This window comes from Ciona robusta, chromosome 1, assembly GCF_009617815.1.
Source record: "Ciona robusta chromosome 1, ASM961781v2".
Classification (NCBI taxonomy): domain Eukaryota; kingdom Metazoa; phylum Chordata; class Ascidiacea; order Phlebobranchia; family Cionidae; genus Ciona; species Ciona robusta.
Window position 1 is genome coordinate 14,353,567 of NC_143235.1, and position 22,051 is coordinate 14,375,617.

Genomic DNA, 22,051 nt, shown 5'->3' on the forward strand with positions numbered 1-22,051 from the left:
TGCATTTACCCGTTTGCCGAAATTCCGATGAGAGAAAAAAAAATTTTTTTTAGCTGGCTGCCATGACCATTGTCTGATATATTTTATTTTCATATAACAGCGAAGCCTGCGCCGAGCAGTCTGGGACAAGCGCACACGCAGACCAGTCCACATTTCTTCTCCAGCCATGGACAAGCGACTCCGACGCAAGCAAGCTTTTCCTATTAAGAAAGGTAAGACTGCCAAATAGCCTATATTCCGCTTTATTACGAAACCAAGGCGCCGTGTTGAAATATAGGCTTTATGATAAATTATCTAAGCTCCCTGGGGAATTGTACCTGCACACCGGTGTCGGGTTGCTTTTCAAACCAGTGAGTTTTAGTAAACGCGCAGTAATACGGTTGTTATGTAAGGAACTGTTACAAGATTGTTGTATCTCGAACTGCTTTAAACCTTTGTGTAATAATAGTGATCAAAGAATGGCTACTATGACGTCAGAGAGAATGTCAGTGATAGGATTGTCACTAAGGTGAAACATTAAGTGTGTTGTTACGTAACAGCTAAGTCGGTTGTTACGAAACAGTTAGGTTCAGTCAGCATTATCTAGCGTTAAGGACATCATAAACAATCTGTCCGTGCCATTGTTACGTCACAATTAGGTTTGCAAACACCTTGACACGTAACAATGCATCGAAAACAGGAAGCAAACAACCTGGACCTTAAAATACACGCAGTGTTTCCTTGTTCGATGTATTTCGTTTAAACTAACTTTTAAAATGTGATTTCGCCTTTTTATTGGTAAACACTGCGCACCTGCAATATCTTTGACGTCATATGGGCATCCCGAGGGAGTTTCAACCTCCGGTGTTCGAGTATTTTTGTCGTTTATCTGATTGTGACGTACAATGGCCGAATTTACTACGATCGCGATGCTAGAATGTCGAATTAGTAATATCGGAAGTGTTATTGTTACGTCACAACAAGGATTTGAATGCGCATTGTTTCTAAACAACAAGGAATTAAATCGAAAGTTTTAGGGACCATGTATTGGCGCGAAATGTTCTGGAAGGACCGCGTAATCCGGAATCAATTTCATGCAGCACAGTGACCATTGTGACGTCATAGGTAGCAGGAATACAGTCAGAAAGTCACAGAGAATGTCTTTTGTTGCGTCATATAACGAATTTCTGCTCACTTACTGTGAGCGCAGCGGGAAGTCGCGAAAACGAACCGACTCCCTTTTCGAACACGTAATGGAGTTACCTTTATGACGTCATATTTAATATTATCGCGCGATAATGTGAACTGAAATTGTTAACGGCGTTCTAAAGTGCAAATCTTTCGTTAGTTGATTGTGACATAACAACTGCCACTCCACAAATCCCGTATTTACCTTTATCGTTCTGTAACCGAGGCAACGGTGTTGTTACCGTGGTAACTGCAGGTTGAAGTACCTACACAGGTACCAACGAGAGGGCTGGTCCTTTTCTACAAGTGGGCTTGATTAACTTTAACACGGCAGCGCGGCGAAACTTATTGGGGGCGACGGTGCGTTTATTGATTCGACGCGAGATAATAAAGGTTGTAGATTTATTGGAGGTTTTAACTTCTAAAAACACCTTGTTCTTTGTTTAATTAAATACACCCGCTTTTAAAGAGCGCTGATCGATTGTTGCGTCATAGTACTTAACAGTTGATTAACTTTTACGTTGAATTAACCGTTTAAAAAATCAATTCAAGAATAAATTGAATTCTTTCTTGAAATTTGTGTTTCCGGTAGAAAAAGTTTTCAAGTAAATTTTAATAAAATAACGAAAGCAAGTTTTCAATTGAGCAACACTGCTAAAGAATTGTGCAACACCGAGTACCTTGCGTCTGTTCACCATCAAATTGTCGTTTATAATTGCGAGGCGATGACGCTTCGACGCCAGAGCCTGTTGTGTTTCTCAGCACACGGGCAGTGTTGCCAGCTTACCTTGCTTTCATGTAACTTCCAATAGATTTCAATGAAATTTTTTCACCGATAAGCCAATACGTCGCACCGCAGGCAGCACTGGGCGGGCTCTACCTAGCATAGCGCCCTTCGATAACGTTAACAGGTTGGCTATATATCGGAAACCAATGCCCCCCCCTTGCGAATACATCTTGTTTATTGCTCAACCTGCTTTACTGTTTTTAAGATCTAATAACCGCTGTCATCTAATCAATAATAATAGATTACGGAGCTTAACACCATTTCGCTTTATTTAAACGGAATATAAATGAATGATATATTTCAGCACTGCCCCGCAAGTCAATTGCAAACGATAAAACGTCACAGACACCCAATGTTAGGTCACAATCCAAATTATCGTTAAAGAATATAACATTGTATTTAAAACCGACTTTAGGCTAAAATGGTTCACACGCTAAAAATAAATTATTTTATTGCAAATTATTTTTACACTCGCACTAACTGGGGATTTATATTCATCACGTGCTGTCTTAATGCGCACTATGACGTATTAATCACGTGCATAATCCGCGGTAAGAGGCGCGTGTTCTGTTGGACGATTTACTTCCAGTGAGTTCGTTCAAGAATAGAATTTATTATTTTATCATGGACTTTTAAAAACCGATAAGACAAAAGACAATGTGATGTCACTGAGAAATATATTAAAGGTATTGATTGCAACAAATTCTCGAAATTCCTATTTTTCTCTGCGATTTAAAATCAATGTAACAAGAGTTGGCTTGAGCACGTACAGCGAATATCAATTACAGGCCAAGCCAGCGAGATTTAACTTCATGTCCAAGGTCGGGCAATACCAATACATTGATCCATAGGTTTTTGGACCTCAGCCGGTACGATGGGAAAGCATCGTTTAAGACAAAATTAGAGCTTGTTACGCCATAAAGAACGTTATGACTCCATAATGGGTTATATTTAGTAACAGTAACAACCTTGAATCAGTTTTGTTTTGTCACCACGGCCGGATGTGTGACGCAACACGGTAAATTGTGACGTCGTGACTCGAAGTCATTGTAACACCGGGTGGCTTGGAAAGCGATGAGATTCTACCTGTTATGGCGAAATAATGGAATGCGGAAGTTCGAATAAGAAAACGTTTTTCCGCGAACCTGTTCCGAAACCTTTATGTTCATTAAAATGTGTTTAAACGTAATTAACAATGTTGCTGATTAAGTAATAAACTAGAATGTGACTTAATAAACACCTTGATCGAAAATTGCTACGTCAGCTCGAGTGTGCGCGCGGGAGTATATTGTGACGTAACACAGTTCCTTTCTCGTTCCAGAATCAGGTGTTGGTAAGAAAGGCAATTCCAACCACGGGAAAAATCCCGGTCGACTACATTCAGGACTTTTCCTACAGCTCGGTGTTAAGGTAAATTTTATTGAAGACTTTAAGAACAAGAGTGAAGTTTATTCCGTCATGGGGAAGTTCAGTGACGTGACAGAAGCAAGTATTGTTGATGTCATAAACCCGAGTGTGTCGTCAGCAAATGGTGATAAGTTAACAAGTAAGTGGTGTTGTATTTTTGTTGTGTTTGTAACAGTATAGTGTGAATAACGTATCGCTGAATAAGATGTATCCTGGCTTAATTGCGTAAGCTGATTTTATAATATATTATTAGGGTGCATAATATAGTAAAAAGAGGAAATGGGACAGTCTTGAACTCCATTTTCTCGCCCATTTAGTAGTTAACAAAGAACTTTTAAAGAGTTATAAAACTGTATCCTCACGACTCGTATAGGCCGGTTTTAATTGTTTAAAACACGATCAGGATATTTTGATATTATGTGCTAAAGATGTCCCATCTTCTCCAACCCTACTATATATTTATAAGATCATAATTTTGAAATAATATTAAAATATTCCATGTGTTTATTCTCTTTTACCGTCCATTTTGTAGAAAACAAAGAATATTTACAGAATTATATAACCGTATTCTTTGCACTCTAAAAATACGTTTTTAATTGTTAAAAAATAACAATTAGGAAATATTGGATATTATGTGCTAACGGTACCCATCTTACCCCACAATACTGTTTCGCAAAAATTTTAGCGTAATACTAGGGTTTTCAAAGTTTTGCCGCAAAACTTTCAATATAAGCATATGATTTAAAACGTTACGTAAAGTACAAGCACATGACTTTAACAACGGTAAATAACGTCTGACTTAAAACGTTATATAACATTTGATCTTAACAATATATATAACGTGTAGGCGCATGATTAAAAACATGTGCCACCTTTAGCACTTAGCATTCTGACCGCGTTTTACCCAACCAACAACGGTATATAGGAGTCATTTTAAAGTACATGGTCAAACAATTTAGATCATGTGTTTATTGAAATCTTGCATATGATTTATGAAGATTCATATTTTTTCTGTATTCTGTGTTGTTTATTTTAAAACGAAACGGAATATTATGTACTCTTCGATACATATATATAGTAAGGTGGGGGAAGATGGAAAACTCTTTTATTCTATTTTCTCGTCCCATTTGGTAGTAAACAAACAACACTCAAAGAATTATAAAACCGTATCCTCACGACTCCCATAGACCGTTGTTCATTTGTTTAAAACACGATCAGGATATTTGGATAATATGTGTTAAAGGTACCCCATCTCCCCCAGCCTACTATATATCTTTAATATTGTTTCACCTTTTGCCAATTCTCTTTAACGTAAGGAGTTTATTATACACCTTAAACTCAGTGTGGTGATAAGTGTAAGCGACGAGAGACGACGGCGGTCAAATTCTCTGGACTCTGAAACTTGGCCATTCCTTAGATTATTACCACTTAAGTACATCCTTTATGACTTGTTACGACGTCACACACACGCAGGTCAGCCAGTGACGAAAAGGTGTGACGTCATCAGTGATGGGAGTTCGGCGTGTTCGTTATTCGATGACCTGCTGGCGTGCCCTTATTGCGAGCGAGGATATAAACGGATGACATCACTAAAGGAGCACATCAAATATAGGTAATAGACTTTCTTTCGTCAACTGTTTTATAACATTGGATGAAATTGCAGTTTTACGTCACGAAATTGATTTGACGTTTTACAAGATGTTTCTGATTAGCTGTCACTTATTTACCTCGCGTGGCCGACAACAACAGTCGTTATATAACCCGTGTGTTCTGTTTCATATACCTCGTGCCCATTTATATGTTAAAAAAAAGCTTTCACTAATATTTTACAATGACCCGGTTCATAAAATGTATTTGTTTAGAAATATTGTATATTAATTATCCTCACGTGGCGGGGCAACGACCATCGTTATAACACTGGTGTTTTGTTTCGTACACCTCATGCAAGCTTACAAGTTACCACGTATGAATTAGGCTAGATTTGCATATTGCGTCCTAAAAATAGTAAAAGTTAATCGAAAGGTTCAATTTTGGTTTATTTTACTGTCCAGACACGAAAAGAACGAAGACAACTTCACCTGTTCAACTTGCGGTTACACCTTTGCGTACAAGACTCAACTCACAAGACACATGGCTGCTCATAAACCCGGGAGAGATAAGGTGAAGGTTTGAATGCTTGTAACTTATTTATCCTCGCATGGCGGGGCAGTGGAAGTCGTTACAAAACAGGTGTTCTGTTTCATACACCTCGTGTCCGCTTACGAGTTACCACGTATTAATTATTTTTTATAAGATTCTTTTATCCTTCTGTAATTGATGGCTAATTATTTGGACAACCTATAAAGAACCACTGGGTTGGAGCAATTGCCGTTAAGTATCTTATCTAAGTACACATACGCCGACAACAATATGGCAGCACCGAGCCTCGAACCCGTTCCGTAGTTAGAGGCAGGCGCATACCACTTTGCCACGGCGCCGGTATTCCCTGGTTATGATACTTCCTGCTTGCAATTTCGCTTTCGATAGATATTGTGACGTCATAATGCTAATCGTGCATATAGTTGTAACGCTGCCAACACCTTTGTTCATAGTTATGACGTAATAATCACATATATTCAGCTGTCGCCGTGTGCCAAGATAAAAACTCGCGGGAATTGCACCACGTGAATCAAACAATTAGCCAACGAGACGTTCGTCGCGATATATTGTGACGAAACAGTTAAACAATAATATATCTTGTGTTTCGATTGTGACATTATAAAATTAATGCGTACGTGCCCTACTACACGTGCTCACCGCAAAGTAGTCCAATTGTGACAGCACAAAAAGGCATTGTGACGAAATACAGAGGTCGAACGATACGTATCACGGTCTGTTCACCTCTTATTATTACGTCACTAGAGAACGTCGTGACGACGAATTTTCCAAAGTCGAAATTTATGGAAAAATGAAACCTGCGATCTGGTACTTTCTTTGAGACAACGTTTATTATGACGTAACACCTAGACAGAGGCCAAGCCCCATTAGAGCAATTACTACAGTTGTTGTTTTCAACTCTCATGGGCATTTGTATGTTAGGTGTCTGCTGTTTAAACCAGCAGTCATTCGCATGTAACAATCGCTGGTATCACATCATAATGCTTCAGTTTCACGCATGAATGGCTTTTATCGCAGAAATCAGTCAAGCGTTTCATATTTCACCTGATCAGTATATTGTGACGTCAGAAAGCAGATTATTTTCATTGCAGCAGTTTTTGAGTCGTCGTTTCATTTTTCGTGATCCGCCAAACATAGATTCAATCACGTAACTTTCATTTTTCTCGTTTTTATTTTCTTTATTGCTTTTCCTTTTTCATTTTCGCATAAAAATCGAACAAAAATATAAAATATAAAACCACTTCAAAAAATTGCATGCTAGTTTTTAAATATTTTTTTCGCCATTTTCCCGCCAATGTTTCATTCGAAAATAACCAGCCAATCAGAAAGCTGCTATTTTGGTTCTTTTCGTTGGAGCAGAAAAAAGAAAGTTTTGAAGTTTTTTCTTCGAGAGGTGACGTCATGGTTTTAATTATTACGTCATTGTTTGAAGTATGACGTCTTATGCAGATTCTTTTACAGGTTTGCAAAGTTTGCGGCAAAGCTTTCATCAACATTTATCGCCTACAACGTCATATGCTGACGCACAATGCAGGTATTATGTCGTAACAAAACAGCTAAACTAACTAAATTTAACGGAATTTTTATTTGCTCATTACCGCCATCTAGCAGAAATATGTATCAAAGTCTGTCTTGCCTGAAAATGTCTTTTAATATGTCGTCACGATTTTGTGTCATAAATACCTTTATTACGTATATAACTTCGTGCTTATGCACTCACAATATGCATTGAGTAAAATAATCAGTGAACTTTTGTACAGTTTATCAAGTTTCGAAGTTAATTAATTTTAGCAACAACACAATTGTTGTAACTGAAATAGAAACCACTTCCACTTCGTAACAAAAATAGTTTGTAAGCCGTTTGTCAATTTATTTATATATATGTACGTGTGGTTTATATTGCTATACTGTATGGACACAGTTTAGACATTCGTGCACTATTATAAACCCCAGACACATGGTATATTCATACATCTATAGTAGGGTGGGGGGAGACGAGGAAAATTTTAGCACGAAAGATCCAAAAACCCTGATCCTGTTTTAAATAATTAACAACGGTCTATGGGAGTCGTAAGGATATGGTTTTATAATTCTTTGAATGTTTTCTTTGAAATCATTCATTCATTCATGTTCTTTGTTTACTACCAAATGGGACGAGAAAATTGAATGAACAGGTGTTCCATCTTCCCCCACCCTACCATATATAACACGAATAAATCATATTTTTCATCCAACAAATCATATTTTATCCCAAAGGAAATCGTAAGTTTAGTTGTGACACGTGCGGCAAAGCTTTCAAATACAAACATCATCTGAAGGAACATAGTCGAATCCATAGCGGCGAAAAGCCGTACATGTGCCCGAATCCACGTTGCATGAAAAGGTTTTCGCATTCTGGCTCATACAGGTATTTCATGCGGTTGGGAAACAGTTTCGTGTTAAGCGTCACAATTAGAATTGTTTTCACGTCATAATGAGTCGCGAAAACACGACTCCGAATCAAATAATCAGCGTCGCGATACAGTGTTGCCGGTTATTAAATTTATCCGTCAAAAAAAACTTTTGAAATAAAATAACAAAAGAAAAAAAATATGGAAAAAAATATTTTTTGAAAGCAAAATATTATTTGGCAACACTCTCGGAAACACTGCTGTCAATCGCACAAATGCAGCATGTGTGACGTCACGACACGCACACGTGGTACTCAGGTGCTTTTATTTTTCAGCTCACATGTAAGCAGCAAGAAATGCATCAACTCATCAAGAATGGAATTATCACGTCATCAAAACTCGTCTGTGACGTCACCATATGGCTTTGTGACGTCGAAACGTGAATGGAATGAAGGACAACCGGTACGTTGTTTATATACCTTAGTATGTTGGGGATAGATAACGTGTTTTCATTATTTTATGTCGTACAATTTAGTATTAAACGGGGAATATTTACGAAACTATATAACCGTATCCTTACGACTCTAAAAAGCGTTGTTAATTGCTAAAACCAGATATTATGTGCTAGCGGTATCCATCTTACCCAACAGTACTAAATGCAACTATGAGGCTAACTTGTTTAATTTTCCTAGGACGAGTCCAGTTTGGAAAAGGATGGAAATAATAGGTGAGTTGTTACGTCACAATATACTTTCTTTCACCGCAATATTGCCTATACTGCAACAAAGTAGGTTGGTTTTGTTTACTGTACCAAACATCAGTAAGCATGTGGTGTTTTGACTAGTTGCCTGTTTCCTTCTGCTAGAAACCATGTTTCCGTTCGCGAAGATTAAACTATAGTTTCCTCGTACCGATACCTGGACACTTGTAGCCACCACAGCAGACTGCTGGTGCAAATATATGTCGTAATTAATCGTGCTTTATTAAATGAACGCTACAGCGGATGCTTCCATATTTGTATTTCATGAAACGGGATGGGGGTTTCTTCTGCATCTGCCTGATCATCGTGTTGATTATGACGACATAAATACACCGTCGCATTCTCAATCGTGGGTTTATTAATAGCGACCACGTGACTTAAGTAACTATCTTGCCGTCAAAACAAGATTCTAATTATTCCAGAACGGCTAAATTCTTGTTCCGATTGTGACGTAATGAACGCTGCATTACTTCGCAACAAACGTGGTAATAATAAACATTGTCCAAGTTATTTTCACAACGTTTAAAACTTTGCCATAAAAACTAGGAACATTTTTCATTGTTTCGTGCGCGGTTGCATTATTACGTCAGCAATCAATCAATTGTCAACATCGGTGAATTTCCTGGAAACAATGGAAAACGCTACACGAACGCGATTTAATGAAATGTCTTCACGTGACGCACCGGTCACTGCTGTTTCCTAATTTAGCTGCCTTGGAATAATGCTTACTGTTCATTTTCAATGCTACTTTATGACGTCATAAACGCTTTACAAGGGAATCAAAAAGCATGGAAATTTAGCGCTGACGAATCAAACGGTTGGATTATAATGACGATTGTTAGGAACAAATCGTTAGGTGACGTAACAATATGTCGCTGCATAGTTTCGTCATAGATCACATTATGCAAATAATCATGTGTGGCGAATTCGCGTAATCGCGCATAAAGGCGGCCACACTGCAGTGGAAACTAGAAAAAGACCATTGTCACGTAAACAATATACCGTGAGTTTCTATTGTTAATTTTGGAATATGATTCTCGTTGAATTGTTTTTACCGGAAACGCGCTCAAAACCGCTGTTACATTTCAGCAGATATCAAGCAGCAAAACGCGCAGGCCGCAATTTAGTTTTAATATCAAACCTAACAATACAGACGTTCGTCAAAAAACGGGGACTTTGTTGACGTCACAATTGCACGCGCTTTCGGTGAGTAAGCGCCCGTAGCGAAAGTTATTACTTTTGGCGTGAAATTAATTTTAGATGTCGCATAACTGCTTGTTTGGTGATCGAACAATATAACGCTTGTGGGATAGTAGTCACATTTTGTGCGCTAATCAAATAATGCGAAACACACGAGTGTTCTATGATGAGGAAAACTCATGTCATGCAGAAAATATCCCGCTGGGAGATTTATAACATGAGTTATGCTTATCCTAGAACGTCCGTGTGTTTTGCATTATTCGATCACAAACCGTTTACACCTCTGTACCGATGCGTCTGTCAGAGCGACAGGAAGCGTAACCTAACGCTGCGTGAGGTATGTTCCATACACCGCGCTTCCTTTTATAACCATGTTTGTGACGTAATAATGAAGAAATTATCTCAAAACACACCGCATATTTCGTGCATTTAATTGTAAACAAGTGCGCACATAGTGATGATAGGGTTAATGAAGCCGTACACACGCGCGGGCAGGTAGCGGGGAAATGGCTGTCCTAAACAGGTGTAGTATTACGCAGATGTCAAATCACGTGATCACCGTCTGTTTCCAAGCTGCAGAAAAACAACGCGTCTCCAGTGCGTTTAGCGCCAAGCAATAACTCGTCTTTTCAGCATAATGATGCAGCTTGTGGAAAACACGAGCGTTATCGATAATGAAGAAACGCGGAAGCGCGATGAAGGTCAGAGAATGGAAGACGACGATTGGTCAGTGATTGAGAAAGAATCTTTCACGATTTCGAAGGAAAACGAAGTTCAAACGTCACAACAAACGTTTATTACGTCACGAGGGGATTTTATCTCGGGTGAGTTTTAAAAATTAACTTTAGGTGTCACGTGGTTTCTAATTATTTTCTTGCTTGTACGTCACAGACGAAAACGCGAGTGGAACCGTCAAGGACAACAACAACAATCCACTGGACACCCCGTCATATCACAACTCGTAAGAGCAAACTTTCTATTATAATGTTATATGTAGTAGGGTGGGGTAAGATAGGCCATGTTTTCGTTCTCTTTTACAGCCACATTTGGTAGTAAACACATAATATTAACAGCATAATATAACTGCATCCTTACAACTCTGAAGGGGCGTTGTTAATTTTAAAAAACACGATTAGGAAGTTTAGGATATTTTGTGTTAACGGTATCCCATCTTACCCCACTGTATTATAATTCTAGTACATTGTATCCAAGCGTTCGTAACTTTCATGGTGACTTCCCGCTACTATATGTTGGTTGTATGGTATTTGTTACGTCACCTGCTTCCATTGTTACATCACTTTCGTTGTTGTTACGTCACAAGAGAAAGCAATCGAGGTCAAAAACTTTCATTAAAGCGGCTCCTACTGTGCCTACGTCATTGTTACGTCACACGTTCCATTGTTTCGTAATTTACATTCAGGATATATGTCCTTGTCCCGGCTTCTCTTGTAAGAGATAGGGATATTAGAGTCGCGCCGTTGGACGCCTCGGCGGGGGGGAATTACTGGACAATCCCCGTTCCATTTACGTTGTGGGAACGACCGAGTTCCAAGTCGCGCGATTCGTCGCGGTTTCGTTGTAAGACGGATGCTTCGGCTAAGGTGGCTCATAAGGTACACCCTGTGACGTAACGCTCTGTGACGTCACAGAGCATTATCCGTTGCTCTGTTTCCTCACAATCGGATCAATTACAAACGCTTAGCTTCTGTGAAATCGAACTTAGACGATTAGTTCATTCTGACGTGAACAATTGCCGCGATTTTAGCGCAACAAGCATTCCAGATTTGAGTACCCGCATTATGACATCACAAACGTATCACAAGGTAAAAGCGAAAAGAAATGAAACTTTTTGATTGGTTGAATGATACACGTGACTGTAGGTACTGCACGTCATATATGTTTCGTCATAATCTTATTTTTATTTGTCTCTTCGATTACGGTAGCGAAGATTTAGAAATATTTGCGACAAACCAACCGTCGTTAATACACGCTTACAGTTAGAAATATATTTATATTGAATCGAGAGAAAATAAAGTTGTCGCTACACCTATATGTTAGTAGCCAACTGTTTTGTATAAGTGTCGATTGTTGCGTATGATGGGAACACTGGATGGCATCGCCTTTAGGAAGGAAATGATAATCGCGCCAAAACGCGTTTCGCTCTTCGACCTTGGCACACGGTTATTCTCCATTGTCCATTGTGAGGTCATAAGGACATGCATTATTCCGCAATACATGGGAAAAATATTTTTCAATGAAGGGCTGGTTCAGAAGTTCGAATGTTGCAGAGGAGACTTTACACCCGATGTGTTTTCGTATTAAGTTGATCGCGCTCACAAAAGTTGATATTCTTTCCCTAGGGATGCGTAGAGGCTTTACACACCTCATCGAGTTATAACGTGGACGTCTTCTTTACTTCTTATACACCAAACACACATGGTGTATTCACACACCCCATGCTCACTGTCAGTTATAACATGAGTGTCTTCTTATACACCAGACACACATGGTATATTCATACACCTCATGCTCACTGTCGAGTTATAACATGGGTGTCTTCTTATAAACCAGACACACATGGTATATTCATACACCTCATGCTCACTGTCGAGTTATAACATGGGTGTCTTCTTATAAACCAGACACACATGGTGTATTCGTACACCTCATACTCACTGTCGATTTAACCCCATATATGACCGCACCCATTCGACTATTTAGATCCGTCAGGCAATGTTTGTTCAGATTGAAACGTTTACATATATTGTCATCTGTTTGGGTTCCTTACGTAAGCATTTCAAATCTTGCAAGTGCGGAATCGAAATTGTCAACGAATTCATGTTTTGGAGCAGGTCACGCAAATTTGCATACACAGCGGCGAGTCAGCAAGCCGGACGGTCAAAGCAGGTCAGTTCGGGTGAACCTGTCACTACGTCATCATGCGTGACGTCACACCGCGGGTGGTGGACTTTCTCCATTACAGCGCTCGCCTAGATCAGGGCAGGATAAAGCTTAATTGTAATCGTAACAAAGAGGAAACGCTCTCCTTATTCTCTCACTTCTCACTCTGCTCTTTTTTGTTTCTCTTTTATTTCCCCTCGCCGTATGTGACAGTGTGGTGCGAATATTAAGCAAAGGAAGATGAGACTCGACAGCATTCGGTGCTCGGTCCAGGTATGGTCAGGAACTCGAAGGGAAATTGTACAAGATACACAGCAGACAGTACAGCAGTTTCGAAAGGGCTTTAATGCCATATATGGAGCGCCGTATCTTCACAGTTGTTTATTGCAAGTAATCAAGGGTGGTTTTAAATTTAATTATCGGTTTATTTTGGTGTTGCAAAGTTGAAAATAATGTGTGAGACACACGACGGACTTCGTTAGCTTCCCGTCAGTGATTTAAGTTTTCAATGTTTCGCTCATAGTAATTACGTAATTTTTGATAATTACAGCAACTCGCGTGCAATGCGTGTTTTTGAATGCAAATTAGTTTTCAGATACAAGCTGCGCGCATCGTAGAATGATTGGCATTGTGTGAAAGGTTGCGGAAGCTTACAAAGCTTATTTTGGTTGGGAACGATATACTAAAGTTATAGTTATAAAGCTATTTTAGGTATAGCAACTTTAATGCATTTGGCATTAGAGTTTACGACAGACAACGCTACAACGCTTTGTTTAGCGATAGATTCTGACTAAAATTGTTTTGTTGCAAAAGTTGTCGCAATATTTATTCGATTCCTGACGATCGCGCTTATAGCAGTAACTTTTGTCAAGCGTTTTGTAGTACTTCATTTGTATGGTACAGTTGGTATTGGTATCTAGAAAATATAAAACGCCGAGAGGGTTTATAGTTTTATTCAAAAACAGTGTTAAATGTAAAGTGTCCTTTATATTTTATCCGCTGTTTTTTAAAGTGTATAATATTGAGGGACGAAAACCATAGTTTGTTTGTAACGAGAATTTAAGTTTATGCACCATGGAGCCTTGCTGTTTTATGTTTATTATTATGACGTCCAAGTGTCAGTTGTTGTCGTATAACTCTTAGCATACCTGCGTGCGATAACTACTTTATTTGCTCATTCCACGGCGGATACGAACAACACGTTAAGCATATGCTTTTGTTGATGGTTATGACGTCACGATGACGTTACTGCAGGTGTCCGACTGACAGGTGTCTATCATTCAAAACACGTTTCGCTATCTTTGAAAAATTGCAGACGGTCTCATGTTTCTAGAATGACCAATAGATAAGACGTCCTGTTACGTCATAGTAGCGCCGCGAGAAGAGTTTCGGGATCTTTTTGTTGTTTATTCTTTGTTTTGAGAATGTTTTAAATATATTTTTTATCTTTACAGTGGAACAGAAAGCTCAGGCTCATCGAGCTCCGAAAACTTGAATAGTTTAAAACTGTTACGTCATAAAATTGTGACGTCAAATTACCCTGACGTCATTACATCGACCGCGGCATCCAGCGAATCCAATTTTGGGAATTGGAACGACTCACTGCGGGGACAAGACTCTTTTACCGCCCGCCGAATAATGAAAACCAGCCCAATCTCCGAAAACAACACCCAGGAACCGTTTGGTGAGCGCAACTGCGATAAACCTAACGTAGCGTTAAGTTAACGAAGCGAATCTAATTAAAAGACCTATATAATCTCTGTGTGGAAGTAATTTATCGCCCAATTAGCTTTTGCGGGAAGTTTACCATTTAGGTGATTATGGCGTATATGCATTCGTAAAACCGTCTGTTTCTAATTGTCACGTTTTCTTTATATTTCGCGGAAATCCCGATTTCGACACTAAAACGTCGGGACATTATGACGACATATTCATCGTCAAGACATTTTGTTTGTCTGCCTCCGTGACGTCATAACGAGATTGTAACCTGTCTAAATGATTATTGTTTGGTCACAAGATCGTGACAAATTTTGAAATCGTATTTTCATTTCGTGACTTATTTAGGCAAGCAGCAGCAGCGACATCGTCTGGACCAAAATATTCTCCAAGAGCTGAAAGGATCGGCTGATAACGTCACAAACAAAAGTTACGTCATGAATAACTTTCTCAGCAGTGTACAAGCAAATGGGGACCGACCTTGGGTGAGTCCTATAACCTAGTTTTTGACATCTTTATGTAAATGAAGCAGTTAAACTATAAACAATAAATACATATCTTGGCATGTAATTTCAACGTTTAATTAATAAGATCAATGATTAAATGTAGTTTTGACAAAAATGGATTTTGTATTTATTTTACTCCTGGGCAAGTATTCAATGACACTTTTATGAGTGTGGTTTAAAATAGGTGCAGTTTAGTAAAAATAAGTAATTAAACAGCAAATTAAACAGCCCAAAATAGATTTTTTGCACCCATTTTAATCTTGTGCACAGCTTGAACCTGAGCTGTAAAAATAATCCCAATTTTTGTTTCCAATATTTTTTGCAATTTTTGCTTGTCATCTCAGCAGTAAGAGAACCAGGGTAAAAAATATAAATAATTATTGGTATTATAGCCTTGGCTGAGATAAAAGTTTTTGATCGTTTAACTTTGGTTGGCATAGATTTTACACTATAGTTTCGTAATTCATATAAATTGACGGAACCGCAGATCCCGAACCTGTTTGACGAAAAGTCGCTCTCACCACGTCACAATACCGAGCCTACGTCACCGCCAAGATCTGTTACTACGTCATCACATAGTTATGACGTCACAAAAAGATACCGTGACGCATGGAGCAACAGCAACAGCAATAACTCAAACATAGCTCCGTACAACTTTATGCTGCAACAACAAATCATGCAAGCAGCGCTCGCTAACGCCGCAAGTGGCAGAGTGCCAATGATGCAGCCCAGTGTTCTACAACAGGTAAATCACACAACTATAAAAATCTTATTATATATTTTATATATTCTTATTTTAGAAAAAAACTACAACGAGATATGTTTTTTTTATTTTATACAAAAAATCCCATAGTTTGTATTTTTTAAAAAATCGCATTTGTGGTTTATTTTCTAAAAATAATAATATCTCTTTTATTTTAGAAAAAAATGTTTTATTTTAATCATTTTTTTCAACAGGCGCTCGCGATTGTGTCGGCCAACAATTGGAACATGGAAAAGACGGAAAACCGCACGGAAGTTCCGGCCATGGAAAAACGACGGGATTCAGTAAGTACTGTAAACAATTATAAGTGAAGTTTTAAAAGTAATTAGTAAAGTTCAAGAATAAACAAATGACTCTAATGGTGATTAATTTTGGTTGTGTCAAAGCAATTAATGACAACGTCTTGGTAAAACTCCTACCTGGTAAGTTTGCGCGTATAACGAGCTGCAAAACCTCTCGCCGTGGTTGTAAAACAGTGCGTATCAAACTGTATGGGGTAACGGTCTCAGATATAATTTCACTAATAAAAATTAATCAATGAAACAGTTTCGGTATGTGAGTAATTTTGTAAATCAAAGGTTTTAAAATTTTCCACAAAATGATACAAAAACCAAGTGGGCTATGACTCCGTATACGTCCACACCATGATACATGCAATGGTCTGCCCAGCTTTTTCCTACGTGCCATTTAACGTTCTATTTTTAATCCCAGGGAAACCACGCCAACAATCCGCAAAACGAACCGTTGGATCTTTCAGCTAAGAAAAGAAACGAACGAGTTTCGGAATCCGGTATCCCTTCTTCAGGTACATTTGAATACATTTTCGTTTTGATTAACACTCTTTTTTGCACTTTTCACCCATAGCGTGTTTTAGCAACTGACATTTTGCTGTCGACATCTTTCTCTACGTTTTTTTAATAAACACTATCTTCGCTATCGCTTTCGAAGAGATAATTAAAAATTAATTTATGTGATATTTTTCAAATTTATTTTAATAAAATACCATTTCTAAATGTACAAAACTTTTACACAGCTGTAATGACGACACCCAACACCGCAGTTCAAGCATTTCAGCAGGTATTGTTTGAAAACATTATCACATTGTCGTTATAACTAATTGTCTTGCGTTATTTCGTCATAACACGAACTGTTATAAATAACAGCAATTGTCACGTAGATGATCCGTAACAATGCAATGTCATCGAATGCGTTCACGAGCCTCTTTCCCGGTGGAATCCCACTAAGTCCACAAACACTGACCAGCCCAGCCGCCTTATCGCCGCCAATGTAAGTAAACAAATCAAACAATAAATACAAAAATATAATTATGTACGAAAACATGTTGACGTGAACAGTAATTACAAAGCGTAAAATACACTAAAATGTGACGTCACACTGAACTATGACGTCATACAAAACTGTGACGTCTGACGTTTATATCCTTGACCACAATACATATAAGATATACTGTCCCAACATTCAACACCGAACGGGTTTAAGTTAATAACTTTCTTTTATTTTTCCAGACCCCCCGAAGTATTGTACGCACAACAGCTACAGGTGAATATTACATTGTTATCTATTTATTAAGGTGGCTGTACACTGTATCCGGCATGCGAATTCGCCTGCGAAGTCGTATGCAAACCCATTACCGACAAAACGGACGAATTTCGGATACTGTGTACAGCCACCTTTACAGTTTAAATAAATGAATCCAACCAAACGGTAGTTGCATTTACATAGAATATGAAACAGTTTGATTTTTGCATGCAATATTGTACTGTATTTTAAATGCTAGTTGCTGAACAGTTTCACCATTATCTTTATTTTGACAAATTTTATCCTGGTGAACCCGATCTGATTAGGATATCGGAAGGTTGCCCCGTGGAATAAATTACCATTAAAGCATTTTTTTAATTAAAGCAGATTATTTTTAAAATATATTCTTTGTTGTTTCCAGCATTATTTATCCACTGGATTGTACCCGTTAGATGGCGCCAATGTTTTACGAAATCAAATGAACCAATCAGCTGCAAGCAACTTCTCGGTCAAGCGAGGTCGGCCAAAGAAGAGGTCGTTTGGAGATGCCAACTCGCCAAGTATGTAGTTTGGACGTGCATTAGTTGACCGTACTTAATGTTAATATAGATTATAGTGCTAAAAGTAACTTTGTGGATCTTCTATTTAGCTCGATCGTGACTGTACTTTAGATGCGAGTATTTTCTATTTTTGAACCATGTAGTTTATAAGATTCTTCATAGAAAATAACCGCAGTGTTCTTAATTACACTTTTCTTGTTTTAGTTTGTTTACCCGCGGCATATTTTAACGACTGTCGTTTTGCTGGTGATTCCCTTCTCTTTGCTGTTTTAATTAATCTGATATTGGTTACTGAATTTAAAAAAAAAGTAAACTATGTTATTTTAAAATGCTTTTGTATTTAGATCGCCTCAATCCGAACAAACAGTTTCTGTACGACTCCATGCCAACTCGACGTGGGCCGCCATTTTCCGAGCGAGACATCGGCTTCTCACTGGCTGGTCCGCGGCAAAATGGCGACCGACTTTCGGCGGCAGTACCTCATATTTCCCCGATGCCAACAGACATGCCGTACAAGTGTGACATCTGCGACAAGTCATTTCAAAAACAAAGCTCCCTTACAAGACATAAATATGAACACACAGGTAAACATTGAGCTTTTACAAATATGTATTTAAATAAATTGTCGTATAGCATTTTATTTCTCAAGAAGTGAAACGCCTATCTAGCGTCTGTTCAATTTGTTTGAATGTTCGGTAATAATGTATAGTAGGATGGGAAAAGACGGGACACCTTTTCATTCTATTTTCTCGTCCCATTTGGGAGTAAATATTCAAAAAAATATAACACTGTATCCTCACGGCTCCCATAGACCGCTGTTAAGTGTTTAAAACTTGATCAGGATATTTGGATATTATGTACTAAAGGTGTCCCATCTTCCCCCACAGTTCTATACAATAGCATTGTCGGGGTCCGATTTTGAGCGTAACAGCATAATGATTATTCATACACATTCCAGGCAAAAGACCCCACCATTGCAACGAATGCGGGAAGTCGTTTAAACACAAACATCATCTTATTGAACATCAGCGGCTTCATAGCGGGGAAAAGCCGTATCAGTGCGATAAATGCGGGAAGCGCTTTTCACATTCGGGTACGTGTTGCGTGACTTTATGGCTAAAATTATGGCTTAAACTTTACAGCTAAAAATTATGACTCAAATTTTAGGGCTAAAAATTAGGGGCTTACCTTTATGGCTAGATTTTTGCTTAAACTTTACAGCTAAATATTATGGCTAAATTTTGGCTTACTTTTCTATAGCTAAAAATTATAGATTGAACTTTATGAATAAAAATATACCTTTAACTTTATGGCTAAAAATGATGGCTTATATTTTATGGCCAAAAATGATGGCTTATTCTTTATATGGCTAAAAATGACCTATATGAACATGCATTTTTTTTTAATAATGATTTTAGATTTTAAATAATGAATTTTCCCATTGTATTTAATTTTATGCTTTTTTTGTAATATTTTAAATACACCTACAAGGCCCTTAATGTACGTTTTTTTTATTATTTTTACGGTATATCCAATTATATGATTTCAAACAAGTAGTAAACTCCCTTTTTCCTCAGGCTCGTACTCCCAACATATGAACCATAGATATGCTTATTGCAAACCAGAAGATGCGATAATGCAAGAATTACGTCAGCAGATGAAAAAGAACGGTGACGTCACATCACCAAGTCCAAACGTAGCCCCAAAGCAGAAAAAACGAAGTAAGAATGAGTTCTATTACGTCATTATTTTAAAATGTATAACGTCATGGCATGGTCTATTATTGAGTAATACTATATAAATGGAGGATGGTCCGGCGCCGTGGCAAAGTGTTTAGCGCCCTTGCGTTCAGCTAGAATTTAGGGTTCCGGGCTCCGAGCTGCTGCCATTGTGGACATGTGTTTATTTGCAAGACACATATTGGCAATTGCTCTAACCCAGTGGTCCCTTATTGTTGTCTAAATTATCAGCGAAACATTGAGTATAACATCACTTGATCCGAGGGTGAATAAGTTACAACCATGGTCACAATTGCTTAATATAACAACCCGCTTCTAATTGTATTACACAGTATTCAAAATGATAATATCATTTTTCTTTAGGGACTTCCCCACAATCTCCATACAACGCAGAGGCTCCCCAAACCGGGAATTCCCCATCGCGTAACCACTTGCCTTCTTTCTTCGGTGGATTCTTCGGGAAAGACGCGATAGAGACTCCGCTAACAAAGGCTCCTGTTACCGACGAAACACCGGCTGCAATCTATGAAAAGTTGATGCTACAGGCACAAGAGAAACTTCGTATATCCAGTATTTATTCAGGAAGTTCTTCACACGACCTAACCAGCGACCCTAACAGTAGCGGAGATGAAAAATCTGTGAAACGAAGCAAGACTGAGTCCCCAGTCAAAAAATATTTTGAAAAGTCAGCGACACCAAGCGAGGACAATAACTCGATTAAACAGTCGCAAGGTGGCGCGTCACCTTTTAATTCTACTTCACCTCGCAAATCAAGCGAAGACAAGAAAACAAATTTCATTTCTGCCTCTGACGTCACAATTTCACCTTCTACGTCACCATCACATTCTATTATGTCGTCATCGCCGCAAGAAATGTCGATAATTGCGCCGGAAGACAGCCAAGTCACGCTGAAAGGTTCTGCTTCATTTCTTCACATTCCAGTTGCCGCTGACCTTTCATGAAAGGTCATGATGCATGGTCCCTACGTCATGGTTATGACGTTTTCACTTCATGCTTTATATTCGTGAATATTATTTGTTCTTAGTACGACGCCTTTGTTTTCTTCAACATTTCGTTTCTTCATCCCCTCGCGCGCGCTGTACATATTGTTACGTCATAATTTTCGTGCTGCCTAATTTCTTCACTGTTCGCCTACGTCATCCGAATTGCGTCATCACTAATTACGTCACTGCGTTCATATTCTTCACTAATTCCGGCTTGCCTTTTTTATTACGTCATACGCGCGTCAACCAAGTGCCTATTTGCGCAGGGGAACCCCCATTCTTGCATGACGTCACATATAATCGAGCACTGTTTCGTCACACTTGCCGTACGTTCACGCCGCTTCATGTATTGCATGGGATTTTCGGATTGTTTTTTTGCACCCCGTTTTTGTTCACCTTGCGCAGATTTTGTTGCAGAACTTTTAGAGTTGCAATTTTTTTCCTTGCGGATCTCTCGATTAAGTTGCAATTATTACGATACGCAGATAATGCGAAAGATCATAGTACGTTTCTTTGTTGATGCAATATTTTTTTTTGTATTTTGATGTCACACACAGCATTCCTGAACAATAAGAAACAAACAATCAAACGTCATAAAGGAACATTGTTAATCAAATTGACATTTTATATAACTGTACCAACATTTGGAAAAAAGTGACATTTGGTGCTGCTTGCTGATAATATTGTGACAAATTTGTAAATACTGAAACTTGGGCCAAGATTTTACATTATTTCTATTGTACCAGATCATGCATATTTACCGCACAATAAAAAGAACTAACAGGATTTTTGCCTTAATTTTTCAGCAGTCGTTAAGTGGCCTATTCGGTAAGAACGATGGATTGAAAGTTGAGGTTACTGGGTTCAAATCTCAGAGCGAATTGCATTTTCCAAAACTCATGAAGTGAGAGTAAGTGCAGTCGTATGTGATGTCCAAAGCGAGTCAGATTCTGTATGATGTTTAATTGCTGTAAAACATTAAATAACGTTTTCTTATATTAGCAACATGCAAACGCAAGTAAAAAATGGACAAAACGCAAAAGAAAAACGCAATAAACTGCTTCAAGACGCGTTCTATATGCGACCTTTATTACTGAAGAATATGTATGCTTACTAGTGAAGAGGCGAGCGCTGTATGTTATACCAATGTGTCAAGGCAGCAGTAGAAAGAAGTACGAAACGTGAAAATTACACTACGTTTCTTCATACCAGATGAGTCGTTAAAAGATTAGTTACAATATGCCAGGTAGCAGAAGTAACAGAATATTTGAATTCGACCGCGCATTTACATTATTTGCATTTTTAAGTGTTAAGAAATCTTATATAGGTTTTAAACTGTATTTATTGACTTTGAAGTCTTTAATTCGTCGACCGTAGGATTAGATTACGAAAGCGAAGCTTCGAGGGTAGCATGTGACGTCATAGCTAATCGAAACAGGTAGAAACTGTTGACAT

General features: G+C 38.3%; 2 protein-coding genes across 3 annotated transcripts; both read left to right on the top strand.

Annotated features, from left to right (window-relative positions):
* The first annotated feature begins 63 nt into the window (after positions 1-63).
* LOC149743585 (uncharacterized) lies at positions 64-6,421 on the top strand. 2 transcript variants are annotated; one of them, XM_089887727.1, is made up of 5 exons: positions 64-212; positions 3,276-3,500; positions 4,835-4,973; positions 5,413-5,521; positions 6,263-6,421. In XM_089887727.1, exons 1-5 carry the CDS (start codon positions 167-169, stop codon positions 6,272-6,274), a joined length of 531 nt encoding a protein of 176 aa, XP_089743853.1. In that variant the 5' UTR covers positions 64-166; the 3' UTR covers positions 6,275-6,421. The 2 variants fall into 2 exon arrangements, with proteins under 2 accessions (XP_089743853.1, XP_089743844.1); XM_089887718.1 differs by lacking the exon at positions 6,263-6,421 and adding an exon at positions 5,981-6,249.
* Positions 6,422-6,488: 67 nt separating this feature from the next.
* LOC149743586 (uncharacterized) lies at positions 6,489-21,382 on the top strand. Its single transcript, XM_089887650.1, has 20 exons — positions 6,489-6,911; positions 6,980-7,052; positions 7,775-7,925; positions 8,244-8,370; positions 8,601-8,635; positions 10,502-10,692; positions 10,760-10,829; positions 14,224-14,453; positions 14,834-14,970; positions 15,479-15,736; positions 15,949-16,038; positions 16,466-16,559; positions 16,788-16,831; positions 16,932-17,041; positions 17,281-17,314; positions 17,715-17,853; positions 18,198-18,437; positions 18,812-18,946; positions 19,431-19,574; positions 19,956-21,382. Exons 1-20 carry the CDS (start codon positions 6,813-6,815, stop codon positions 20,552-20,554), a joined length of 3,000 nt encoding a protein of 999 aa, XP_089743776.1. The 5' UTR covers positions 6,489-6,812; the 3' UTR covers positions 20,555-21,382.
* The last annotated feature ends 669 nt before the right edge of the window (positions 21,383-22,051 follow it).

What these genes read in the sequence shown, in the direction of transcription:
- LOC149743585 (XM_089887718.1), top strand. Translation starts at nt 167, where the DNA reads ATGGACAAGCGACTCCGACGCAAGCAAGCTTTTCCTATTAAGAAAG. An exon ending in AGCTTTTCCTATTAAGAAAG is followed by an intron (nt 213 to 3,275) that starts GTAAGACTGCCA and finishes TTCTCGTTCCAG; the next exon opens with AATCAGGTGTTGGTAAGAAA. An exon ending in AAATGGTGATAAGTTAACAA is followed by an intron (nt 3,501 to 4,834) that starts GTAAGTGGTGTT and finishes ACACACACGCAG; the next exon opens with GTCAGCCAGTGACGAAAAGG.
- LOC149743586 (XM_089887650.1), top strand. Translation starts at nt 6,813, where the DNA reads ATGTTTCATTCGAAAATAACCAGCCAATCAGAAAGCTGCTATTTTGGT. An exon ending in AGCCCAGTGTTCTACAACAG is followed by an intron (nt 15,737 to 15,948) that starts GTAAATCACACA and finishes TTTTTTCAACAG; the next exon opens with GCGCTCGCGATTGTGTCGGC. An exon ending in ACATAAATATGAACACACAG is followed by an intron (nt 18,438 to 18,811) that starts GTAAACATTGAG and finishes TACACATTCCAG; the next exon opens with GCAAAAGACCCCACCATTGC.